This window comes from Notamacropus eugenii, chromosome 1, assembly GCF_028372415.1.
Source record: "Notamacropus eugenii isolate mMacEug1 chromosome 1, mMacEug1.pri_v2, whole genome shotgun sequence".
Taxonomy (NCBI): domain Eukaryota; kingdom Metazoa; phylum Chordata; class Mammalia; order Diprotodontia; family Macropodidae; genus Notamacropus; species Notamacropus eugenii.
In genome coordinates this window covers 196,277,209-196,290,020 of record NC_092872.1, presented here as the reverse complement: position 1 = coordinate 196,290,020, position 12,812 = coordinate 196,277,209, and the positions used below count along the sequence as shown (strand labels likewise).

The 12,812-nt window shown below is 38.7% G+C and overlaps 1 protein-coding gene across 2 annotated transcripts in view; it reads right to left on the bottom strand.

Annotated features, from left to right (window-relative positions):
- Window positions 1-12,447, bottom strand: part of ENO4 (enolase 4) — a 35,184-nt gene extending 22,737 nt beyond the window's left edge. For both annotated transcript variants that reach the window (XR_011970291.1, XM_072623621.1), the window contains exons 1-6: window positions 12,210-12,447; window positions 9,409-9,537; window positions 4,495-4,685; window positions 2,217-2,362; window positions 1,385-1,554; window positions 1,167-1,298 (exon numbers count right to left, since the gene is read on the bottom strand). Coding sequence is in view for 1 of the 2 variants with exons in the window: in XM_072623621.1 (XP_072479722.1) it covers window positions 1,167-1,298; window positions 1,385-1,554; window positions 2,217-2,362; window positions 4,495-4,685; window positions 9,409-9,537; window positions 12,210-12,368 (927 nt within the window). In the remaining variant the exon portion in view is untranslated. The remainder of the gene's footprint in view (window positions 1-1,166; window positions 1,299-1,384; window positions 1,555-2,216; window positions 2,363-4,494; window positions 4,686-9,408; window positions 9,538-12,209) is intronic.
- Between the last annotated feature and the right edge of the window lie 365 nt (window positions 12,448-12,812).

Genomic DNA, 12,812 nt, shown 5'->3' with positions numbered 1-12,812 from the left:
TATCTCATTTTATGTTCACAACTACCCTGGGAGGTAGGTGCTATTAATATCTCCATTTCACAGATGAGTAAACTTAGACAGAAATGAAGCAATTTGCTGGGGTCACATAGATAGTTTCTGAAATACTATTAAGTTTCTAAGACAAGATATGAACTCAAATCATCCTGATTCTAGATCCCGTCTCTGTCCACTGCACAATGTAACTTTGCACAGTTCTTCTTCCTCCTTTCTACCCTCTCCCCAAATTCTTTGTATTTACTTTATAAACATATTACACATTAATTATTATGCATTATATTATGTGTGTTATATATGTTTATCATATATAAACATGTTATATGTATTTATTATTGACCATATGCTCTCCCTGTTAGAATGTTAAGTCCTTCAGGGCAGGGACTGCTTCATTCTTGTCTTTCACTTTCCAGTTCCTAGCACATATATGTCTAGCACACAGGAGGAGATTAATAAATGCTTTTTAATTGATTGATTATTCCCATCTTTGTCATGAAAGTCTAAAATACAGATGTTTGCTACGTCATGGAAAGGCCAAACTACCATCAAAGAGAAATTTTGTTATTTATTTGTTTCAGTAGTATCCGAATCTTCATGATCCCATTTGGGGTTTTCTTGGCAAAGCTACTGGAGTGGTTTGCTTTTTCTTTTTCAGTGTGTCCCCTGTTTTACAGATGAGGAACTGAGGTAAATAAGGGTTAAGTGACTTGCCCGGGGTCACACAGCTAGTAAGTGTCTGAGGCCACATGTGAACTCAGATTCTCTGGCTTCAAGACCAGTTCTCTATTCACTGCACCACCTAGCTACCCAAGTCTAGTGTATTTTTCACTAATAAACAAACTCCAGCTTCCCTAATCAGTCCATATTGCTATTATGTGTACCTAATGAGGTATTAGGGAAGACTGGCTGATTAGATGCATATATTTCATTTGTAGGCTATTTAATAAAATGAATAAATGGAAATAGTCTAATTTTGATTCATGTTCTACTTTGTGACATCTCTTTCTTTCACTATACCCCTTCCAGAAAGCTTTTTCCATCTTTCCTTTAAATCCTCTACCTCTGGGGTCATAAATCTAGTGGACCTAAAAGAAAAATGTACTTATGAGAAGAGTATTTTTCTATAAAAATTGTGAGACAGCCTGAGATACCTGTTGAAGTGTTAATCCAGGGTGTGGAATACAGATCACTTCTTTCATCAGATTGAGTTTTCCGGGTGATGACTTTCCACAGCTGAGCATGGTGACCATCAGTAATGGAAGAGTCAGTGCTCTTGGTGATTCCTAGAAATGGGGACACATGAAAGTGAGAGTAACAAAAAGTTCATTGCTGACTGTGTAACTAACTTTATCCTTCAACAGATACTGACCTGTTTATATTTCAATGATGCAATATTCAAATACAATGAAGTATTGGTCAGTGTGGCACATGTTTTAACCACAGCTAATGATACAGCCCCTATAGCCATACTTCCATGGAGTATGGGCTCAGGGGGCTCTGGTGGGGGTATTGGCTTCTCTGGAATAGCCTCCTTCCTGCCTGGAAAATTGGAAAAGAGACACAAACATAGGCTAAGGAAACATGGGAGACATTTCCTTGAACAGTTGAAGTTTGTTGATTGTTTTGTTAGGTGTTGAGGTTTCCTTTTGGAACTAATATTATTATAGCTATAACTGGTAGGCTGCATGGCCTTTGGGGGTTATTTCTACACTTGATATTCCTTCGAGAGCAAACCAGGAAGGGTGAATGTGTGACAGGTATCCAGCAGGGGCATGCTCAAACATAGGAAAGCTCCCCTCTAAGGGGCTATTTTATAGCCTCCAAACAGGGTCTGGGTTTCTACTCTGCCAACAAGCATGGTCAGGCTTCATTACTGATCTGGGAAGCTATAGGGAAGGGGTCAGAGAAGATGGTAGGAGGGGAGAGTAATGACTTGTAAACCAAGTAACGTCTTTTAGAGAGGAGGAAATACTATCACAGCTTTCTGAGTCAGACTGAACAAACAGCTGCCTTCTGGTGATCTACCACTTTAGTAAGGATGAGACATAATTCCATCATGGGTAGGTTAGAAAGTCTACCTCAGATCTACCCCAAAGTGACCACAGAGACAATATCTAAGTCAAAAGAACCAAGAGGATCTCCTATCCCTCCTTTCTCATACAAATGCTGAGAATTTTTCCATGAATTCATTAAGCTCAAACCTCTTTGTCCTTTCCTCTTTAGAGGTGGTGGTGGTGGTGGTGGTGATGGTTGGGGTGCAATAGACCCTTGGGATAATGGCTGCTCCAGGCTCAATTCTAATTCTTTACTCTCTTTATCTTCTCGTACTTTATTTGCAAAAAAATTCCTGGATGGGGTCAAAAACATTCTATTATAATACTCTTTTCAAGAATATAATTTTGTCATAGAGTAGCCCAGAGAGACAATATTTGTGTTTCATGGATTAACTCTACTTTATAACTGCTTCAGAAAAACCAACCCCTCATTTGAATTTCCAAGGCTAATAATAACATTACTAAGAAAAAAGTTTTAAAATTGAAGCTAATTTTGGTCCTAAACCAATCAAATATGTATGTTTAGATTCCATAGATTCTTATTTTAGAAATATTTGAAAAACAAGATAATGAAAAATGTGAAGATATTTAATCTGAATAATTATTGGGGTGTGTGTGTGTGTGTGTGTGTGTGTGTGTGTGTGTGTGTTTAATTTAAATGGACAAACTTGCAGGCAGCAAGGTAGCACAATGGACAGGAAGACTCACCTTTGTGAGTTTGAATCTGACCTCAGACCTGCTGTGTGACCCTGGGCAAGTCACTTAACTCTGTTTGCCTCAGTTCCTCATCTGTAAAATGAGCTAGAGGAAGACATGGCAAAACCCTCCAGTGTCTTTGCTACTTACAAAGAGTCAGACATGATTGAAAAACTACTGAATAACAAAAGCTGTATTAGAATGTAAAGAAGAATGAAACTATATTTTTACTAATTTGCTTATTGTATTATTGTAAAAAAAAAAAAAAGATGACCATCATTCCAAAATGTGGTGATATATTTTCTGATAACAGTAATAATAATATATTTCATCCATGGCACATTTTATTGTTTATTATATCTTTTGTTCATAAAATATCTGTGAGTTAAGAACGGCAAGGATCATTCATCTCCACTTTACATGTAAGGAAATAGAGACTGAGAGAGTGAAGAGACCTCAAATAAATGGCTGAGCTGGGACTCCAGTAAAGGTCTTCTGGCCCCTTCTACTGTGTTCTTCCTATTTGTCATTCATTTATTGAACAAACATTATGATTAAACACTTTCTATCATGTAGCATACTATGCTAGGTATTGGAGATAAAAAGAGGAAATGATATACTTTGCCCTCAAGAAGCTTATAAACGCAAAGGATGACAAGCCACACATTATACAAAGGTAGAAAAAAAGGCAGAATATGCTAGGCAGAATATGCTAGGTAGAATATGTAGGAAATACATGTATTCTATTATTTACAAAATATGTAGGAAAGGGCAGTGACAGATGCATAATTGGGATGAGAGGGACTATTTTAGCTGGGAGGGGGGAATCTGCAATTATTTCATGGAGGAAGTGGGACTGGGTCTTGAAGTAAGAGAAGGATTTCAGGAAGTAGAGACATGAAGGAATTCATTTCAGGGAAGAGAAGAGTCTGCTTGAATGCATAGAAGCAGAAGGGAAGGGAACGTGCATTTATATAGTGCCTGCTATGTGCCAGGAACTGTGTATGCTGAATGCCAAGTGTTATGTGGGCTAAGTGCTTTTTTTTACAAATATTATCTCAGTGATCCTCACAAAAACCCTGAGAGGTAGATGTTATTATCATCCCTGTTTTATAGATGAGGAAAACTGAGGCAGACAGAGAAGCAAATACTAGTCTAGTCAGAACAGAATGTAGATCTTGTAGAGGGGAATTGTATAAAATAAGGAAAGAAAGATGTAGACTAGGAAGAGTTTTGGATTCCAGGATAAGGAATATTCCCTTGATTGTGTATTTAATGGTGACCAACCAAATTCTTTGGGCAAAAAACTGATGTAAACAGACTAGTGATTTAGGAAGATTCCTTTGACAGAGCTATGGAGAAGGACAGGACCAGAGATAAGGAGACCTAGTTCACAAGTTCTCATAAAGGTTCATCCAGAGATATTGAGGACTTGGATTTTGGTAGTGTTAGTGGGAATGGAAAGGAGAAAACAAATATGGAACCTAGTCTGGAATTAGAATCAAGCAAATTTGTAAAATAAATGAATGGTATGTGCGAAAAGTATGGTGTAATGGAAGAAGCACTGGGTTCAGAGTCACAAGTCCTGTGTTCAAATCCAAGCTCTGGAACTTAGCATTTCCTTCCTAAACTGACTTCAGTTCTCAAGCTCCCTTTAGCAAATAGAGACCTTTTACCATGGCACATGAAGTCAAAATGAAGCAGACAGTCGTCTGTGTAAAAGACTTACGTAAGTAACTGATCCACCACCCCTTGAAGGGTTGGATCCAGTCCTTCCAGAAGCTCAGTCACTGACTCGTTTACCCACTGCAGAGCTGCACTGATGGCTTCATTCCGTTCTAATTCTACTGCATCCACCACCTCAGGCATGGCAGTTTCCAGTACTTCCAAGTGAGAAGAGATGACAGCAGAAGTAATGCTCTGAAAGTCATACAAATTGATTCTGCTTTTCAGTTAAATTGTAGAAATCTCACCAAAATGAACAAATCTACTTTTTCTTCTTGAAATAACGAACCCTAACATTGAGATGTTTTGTCATCATTTGGGGAGAGAAAAGGAAGAAGTAATTTTGTTCCAGGAAGCCAAACTAAATTGAGCCTTTAAATTCCTAGATCTCACCCTTATTACTGCACCAGCATCTCTCCATTTAAGTATTTAATAGCTCCTTGCAATGCTTATCTTTCAAGGATGTTAAGAAGATGAAATGAAGTGAGGAATATAAAATGCTTTATAGCTTCAAAGTACCTTTAAGTATCAATTAGTATTATTATCATGATCTAGAGGAAAGAACACTGACCTGAGACACATTAAGACCTGGTTCTAGCACTGACTGGCACAAACTTTTGATTGTGGGCAAATCACTTCCCTTCTTTGAACCTCAGTTTCCCCATCTGTAAAATGAGAGACTGTGCTAAAGCCCCTTTCCAGTTTCTAGCAACACAATAATAAATTTTATCATTATTATTCTAGAAAGAAGTGAGACAGAAGCAAAGTTATTTGTTAACAACAATTATGTATTAAATGTAACATTAAAGTTTTTCACACCAAAAATGTCTATGACAGTATAGCTCTTACAAATGAGCTCGTTTTCCACGTAACATTTACAGCAATAGTACAGTACTTTGATTAGGTACATAACACTGATTATATTAATATACACTATGACAGCTGGCAAGGACTTCAGAAATCAATCATTTTACTAAGGAGGAAACAGACCCAGAGAGAGAAAATGACTTATTCAAAGACAGTCAACCAGCATTTATGCTGTTTTAGGCACTGTACTAAGTGTTGGGGATACAAAGAAAGATTAAAAAAAAAAGCAGTCCCTTCTCTCAAGGAGCTCACAGTCTAATAGAGGAAATGACAGGCAAACAAGATACATACATAGTAAATGGAGGATGATCAATGGAGGAAAAGCCTGACCATTAAGAGGGACTGGGAAAAGTTTCTTAGAAACAAGGGGGGCCTTCAGGGAAACCAGGAAGCAGAGGTGAGGAGGGAGTGAATTTCAGGCATGGGAGGTAGCCAGCAAAAGTGCAGAGAATTGGAAGGTGGATTGCCTTGTGTGACAAAGGTAAGTAAGCGAGTGACACTCATTTGAAGAGTATGTGGGGTTGAATCAGATGAAAGAAGTCTAAAAAGGTCAAAAGTAGCCGTGTAATGAAGAGCTTTGAATGACAGGTGATTTTATATTTTATCATGGGGGTAACGAAATTACTAGAATTTACTGCATTGGGGAAGGGAGGGCGAGTAACCTAGTCAGACCTGTGCTTTAAGAAGACCAGTTTGATAATTGCACAGATTTACTGGAGTCGGGGAAGGCTTGAGGCGGGGAGATCAACCAGAAAGTTACTATAATAGCGTAGGGGGAGGTGGTGAAGGCCTGGACAAAGGCAGGGGTGGTGTCAGAAGACAGAAAAGGGTCCTATGTGAGAGATGTTACGAGGGTAGAATTGATAAGACTTAACAATAGGTTAGATGTAATGAGGTGAAAAGGAGTGAAATATTGAGAATGACGACTGGGGAACTGGTAGGATGGTGGTCTCATAGTGGCAAAGCTGAGACTAGAATGTATGTCCTCTGATTTTTAGTCCAATGGTCTTTCCATTGTTTCATTCTGCTGTGACAAGGCCCAAAACAAACCAGTTAGGTACCTAAAATATTTAAATTTAAGTGTATACCAAAAGAAGGAGGTGTTATGCTCCTTTGGACATGTTTCTGATTGTTAATGCCTTCTGAAAATGTTACACACAGAGAAATGTAGATGATACATTAGACTAAACTGTTGGTGTTGTTTAGGTTGGGGAAATGTAGGTACAATAAATTCCTAGTTCTCTGTAATTGAAAAAATAAAAATAAAACAAAAGTTCCAGGAAACAAATCCTGGGTCTAAGCAAAGAATAAGATCTGAGTGCACATTATGGATTTCTGGAGAGATATTAAAAATAATGGCAATCAATAGATTATCGGGGCAACGTACATTTGTTGTTCAGTCATGTCTGACTTTTTGTGACCCCATGATCATAGCATGCTAGGCCCTTCTATCCTCCACTGTCTCTCCAAGTCTGTCCAAGCTTGTGTTCATTGCTTCCATGATACTATATCCACCTCATCCTCTGCCATTCCCTTTTCCTTTTGCCTTTTCTCTTTCCCAGCATCAGGGTCTTTTCCAGTGAGTCCCATCTTCTCATTATGTGACCAAAGTATTTAAGTGTTAGCTTCAGTACTTGACCTTTCAGCGAATAGCCTGAATTGATTTCTTTAAGTATTGACTGATTTGATCTTGAGTGCTAGTATTCTCCAGCATCATAATTTTTAAAGAATTGATCATGCTGCACTCAGCTTTCTATATAGTCCAACTGTGTATTCACAGTCATACATTAATTGCTACTGGAAAAATGATAACTTTGAGTATATGGACCTTTGTGAGCAAGGTGATGCCTCTGCTTTTCAGTAAGCTATTCAGATTTGCTATAGCTTTCCATCCAAGGAGCAAATGTCTTAATGTTTTGGCTGGCAGTTGCTGTCTGCAGTGATCTTTGAGTCCAAGAATATAAAAGTGGATGCTGCTTCCATTTCGTCTCCCTCTATTTGCCAAAAAGTGATGGGATGAGTTGCTAAGATCTTGGGTTTTTTTTTATGTTAAGCTTCAAGACAGCTTTTACACTCTCTTCTTTCGCCCTCATCAAGAAAATAATTAATTAATAATAAATAATTAATAATAATTAATTTCTCTTCATTTTCTGCCATCAAAGTGGTATCATCTGCATATCCAAGATTATAAATATTTCTCCTGGCAACCTTAATTCCAGCTTTTGAGTCATTCAGTCTGGCATTTCACATGATGTACTCTGCATACAAGTTAAATAAATAAGGTACTCCTTTTCCAACCTTAAACGAATCAGTTGTTCCATGTTCAGTTCTAACTGTTGCTTCTTGGCTCACATACAGATTCCTCAGACGTCATGTAAAATGGTCTTGGTACTCTCCTCTTTTTGAGAACTCATCACATTTTGTGGCCATTCACACAGTGAAGCAAAAATAAATGCCTTTTCTGGAATTCCCTTGTCTTGTCCATAATCCAGTGAATGATGGCAATTTGGTCTCTAGTTCTTCCGCTACTTCCAAAACCAGCCTATTCTTGGTAATTCTGTTTACATGTTACTGAAGCCTAGTTTACAGGCTAAGCTTAACCTTGCTGGCATGTGAAATGAGCTCAATTTTTCAGTAATTTGAACATTTATTGGCATTGCTCTTCTTTAGGATTGGGACATAAACTGATCTTTTCCAATCTAGTGACCACTGTTGACTTTTCTAAATTTGCTAGCATACTGAATGCAGCACTTTAACAGCACCATCTTTTAGGATTTTACATAGCTCAGTTGGAATTCATCATCTTCACTAGACTTATTGTTAACAATGCTTCCTAAGGTCCACTTGACTTCATTCTCCAGGATATCTGACTCTAGAACAGTAACCACACTATTGTGATTATCTTCAGTGATAAAAATCTTTCTTGTACACTTCTTTTATGTGTTCTTGGAACCTCTTCTTAATGTGCTCCACTTCTGTTAAATCCCTATCATTTTTCTCTTTATTATGAATATTTTGGCATGAAACATTCTCTTGATATTTCAAATTTTATTGAGGAGATCTCTTGTATTTCTTATTCTGTTAGTTTTCTTTTGTTTCTTTGCTCCTTAAGAAAACCTTATTCTCTCTCCTTGCTATTCCCTGGAATTCTGCATTCAGTTAGGTATATCTTTTCCTTTCTCCTTTACCTTTCACTTTCCTTCTTTTTTCAAGTTATTTGTAACGCCTCATTGGACAGTCATTTTGCTTTCTTCCTCTTCTTTTCCTTTGGAATGTTTTTTGTTATATGCCTATAACTTCCACCTTCCTGGTTCTGGATACTAGAACAGGCAAGGAATGCATGAGCTATTTTGGTGATTATATCAAACTGTCAACTGATAGTGACTGTTTATTAAAACTCCTAAGTATATTTTTAAAAGACTTTTAAAAATCACTTACAGATGATAGTATTATTTACATAATTTATATCTCTAAGAATCATAGAATATAAGAACTGGAAAGGACCTTAGATGTCATCTTCATTTTAAGTATGGTGTAACTGAGATACAGAAAGGTGAAAAAAAAATAGGTCCCAGTCACTTGGTCATTAAATGGCAAAGCCAGTGTTCAAATTCATATCTCTTGATCTTATACTTAGTGTTCTTTCAACTACACCAAGTTGTCTTTCTGGAAATAAACAATATTACTATGACTGAATTTAAGAATGTTTTTAGTTAGTCAGTCAGCTACCATTTATTAAGTACCTACTATGTGCCAGATGCTATGCTAAGATCTGGAGATACAAAGAAAGGCAAAAGACAGTCTGTGTTCTCAAGGAGCTCACAGTCTAAGGTAGGAGACACCCATGCAAGAAACTACATACAAGTAAGATATATACAAGACAAATTGGAGGTAGTCACAGAGGGAAAGTAACAACATTATTATTATTAATTATTATTATTTTGTAATTCAAATAAATCACCATTATAGGCTTGAAACCCAAAGCCCGATAAGGAACTGTCATGAATAAAGCACAATAAAACACAGTAAAGAAAAGCACGTAGTTCCATACCTTAACCTGGTTTTGAACTGTGCAGAATACTTCGACTTTGAGAGTCTGATGACCCATACCATCCAGTACTACTCTCCCTATTACTTTGCATATGGTAGGAGCCTTTGCAAGCTTCGAAAAGCAGTTTGCCTTCAAAATAAAAAGTAAGCATTATAAAATTAGAAATATCAAATTTCTTTTTATTCAAAGTGTCAATCATATAATTTACTTTGCTGCTTGTATTAAACCTATTCTTGGGTTCAATTCCTAATGCCTAAACTTAATAATGGCAGCTCTGTTGGAACAACTCTTCTCTCAGGTATAGAGATACAAGTTCATCCCAATGCTTTCTGCCTCTTCAGACAGCATGACAGCATGAAAAGATGAATTTTGAATAAACACAAAGTACCCCAGGATATTTTTAATGTATACCCCAAATGTCAACCTAATTCTCTAACCAATATGCCCAATCTGAAATACATGGGTCAATTGACAGTAGAAAATCTTATCATCCATATATATTTTGTCTAGGAATCCTGAGTCAACCAATTTCTATTGCTCTCAGTGAGATATCTTATCTAACATTGTAATGGTGAGGAAAATCTCAGCAGCTGTATTTCACTCACCATGAATCCATGGAATAATCCTGGATATTAAAGGGGTTTGTTGAAAACCTCAGTAATAGTAGTTTTGTGGAAGTGGAAAGGCAGAAGTCATTTGGAAAGATTTCAAGAAAAAAAGATTGAAGATGTAAAGTGCAGGTGAGGTAGGAAGCTCTCTTAAAGTATCATTTATTTGCAATGGGAAAGAAACCAGGGGTCAGAGAGAAAAGAGGAATACACAAAAGGAAAAAAGAAAAAACTATCCTCCTCTCATAATGGTACTGTAAGAGTTAGGAGGATTAATTTATATTGTAAAATGAGGAGGGGGCTCATTAAAATTATATAGGAATGAGAAAATAATTTATATTGCATCCACTTTTTGATTTCTACTCCAGCAAAACAAGATTATATGGATATTAAGTAGTTTTATTTAGACTTTAGGAAGCAGCAAAATGCTCTAAAGGACCCATTAACCATGATGCCGAACTATACAGTACAACGCCAAAAGTAGTTTATAGACAAAGCTACAAGAGACCTTAGTAGTTTAAGTCTTCTCCTTTCCAATAAGTGAAAATTGCCAAGGGACATTTACTCAATGGACTCTTCTGGTTTTGTAATCATTTGCACCCTATTTGTACAATTCTAGTGAGTGTCTTTTCTTTCTTATGAAATCCTAAACATTCTTCAAGATCCAAACCTAATCTCCTGACAGTGGACTGTGAGTATTCCCTAATCACCACAATCTACTTTGTTCTCAGTCAACTAACATTTATTAAGCACCTACTAGGTGCCAAGACTGTGCTGAGTATACAAAGAAAGGTAAAAGACAGTCTTTGCCCTCAAGTTTACAATCGAAATGGAGAAGCTTGAAAATTTTCCTTCTCTGAAATCTTAATATGTTTATAATATATGCCATATATTCAACTATTTGATTTCCCATGATTCACTTGGTTAGGGCTCCAATTGTTTCACTTATCAGGTCTTTTCTTCCCAATTATAGTGTAAACTATGGTGTAGGAAATGAACTATGTTATATCAACCTGGTGTTTTGAAAAGGACACAAGACTAGAGGTCAAGTGACCTTGATTCTAGTTCTGGTTCTCTAATTACATCTGAATGTGGGCAAGTTCCTTTACTTGTCTTCCTCTTGGTTTCTTCATGGGTAAAATGAAGGGGAGATAACTTTTAAGGGCTCCCTCGGGTCTATATTTCTTTAACAAAACTGTATCTCCTATCATCAAACATTTATTGAGCACCTATAATGTATAAGCCACTCTAGCTCAATAAACACTTGTTGACTTGAAGGAGATGCTGCTATTCAATTTTCAATAACTATTTTTTAAATCTCACATTCCTGTGTCTCATAAACCACAGGTGGGCAGAGCCAGGACCCTGGCAAATGCAATTTTGCCCAATGCTGCCTCTTTCAAGTAAGAATGACAGTGTCTCACATTTGTGAAGCCTCATCTAATCCTCACAACCTTGTGACGTAAGTTTCCAAGTTAGTATTATCACCATATTTAACAGATGAAATTGAGGCTTAGTGACTCTCCCAAAGCTGACAGTTAAAATACACGTGTACGGTTTCCTGTTCACTTTCACATATCCTTTAATAAACTTATGGCATCACGGAGTAATGGCAGAAAAACTGAACTTGAAATCAGAACTGCCCTCGAGATTTGGCCTTGAATTTGGCCTTGACACTTGCTCAGTATGAGACCATGGACAAGTCACCTAACTTTTTTGAGACTCGGTTTGTTCCTCTGTAACATAGGAATGTTTTTACTTACCTACCTCATATAAAGCTCTATATTAATGTGACTTAGGTCCTCCCCACTCCTCCAGACATATATTTGTCTCTCCCTTCCCCTGCCCTCCCCTCCTTTCTCCCCCTCTCCCCTCCTCGCTTCTCTCCAACACACACTCACTGCCTCTGTCTCTCTGTCTCCCTCTCGGTCTCTCTTGTCTCCCTCCCTCCCTCCCTCCCTCCCTCTCTCTCTCCCTCCCTCCCTCCCTCCCTCTCTCTCTCCCTCCCTCCCTCCCTCGCTCTCTCGCGCTCGCTCTCTCTCTCTCTCTCTCTCTCTCTCTCTCTCTCTCTCTCTCTCTCTCTCCACTCTAGACGCGCTATTTGGGCGTTCAATCTCTTCAGCGCAGCCGCTTTGGTCAACCCTCGGCAGATCGAGACGAACAGGCAGGCGGGATGCCAGCCATAGTGCGTACCAGGTGCCCATACACGTCTGGCGGCTGTAGGTAAAAGGTGGAGTTGAGCAGCTCCTCCAGGTGTCGGGGCACTTCATTCATTCGATAGTAGTCCACGGCCCGCTGCTTCATATTGTACAAGTCGTGGGCATTATTTCGGCCGCAGCCTCCATCCCCCATAGTCGCAATTGGCCAGAGCCACGCTGGAGAGAGCCCCGGACTCGTGAGCGTCCTCGACGTTGCTAAGGCAACTGGACAATGGACTGAGCTCGCGCCTCGCGAGAGTTCTTTTGGTTAGTTCTGGCTCTTGGTTCTTTCTGCCTTCTTCCTCTCCCTCTCCCTCTCCCTCTCCCTCTCCCTCTCCCTCTCCCTCTCCCTCTCCCCCTCTCTCCTTTCCCTCTCTCCTTTCCCTCTCTTCTCTCTCCCTCCCTTCTCTCTCCCTCCCTCCCTCTCTCTGCTCTCTCTTCTCTCTCTCCCCTCCCCTCCCTCTTTCACTCTCCATCTCTCTTCTCCTCTCTCCACCTTTCTCTTCTCTTCTCTACCTTCCTACCTCTCCCCTCTTCTTTCCACTTCCCCCCTTTCTTTCTCTCCCCCTCCTCTTTCCTCTCCTTTCCCTCCTCTCTC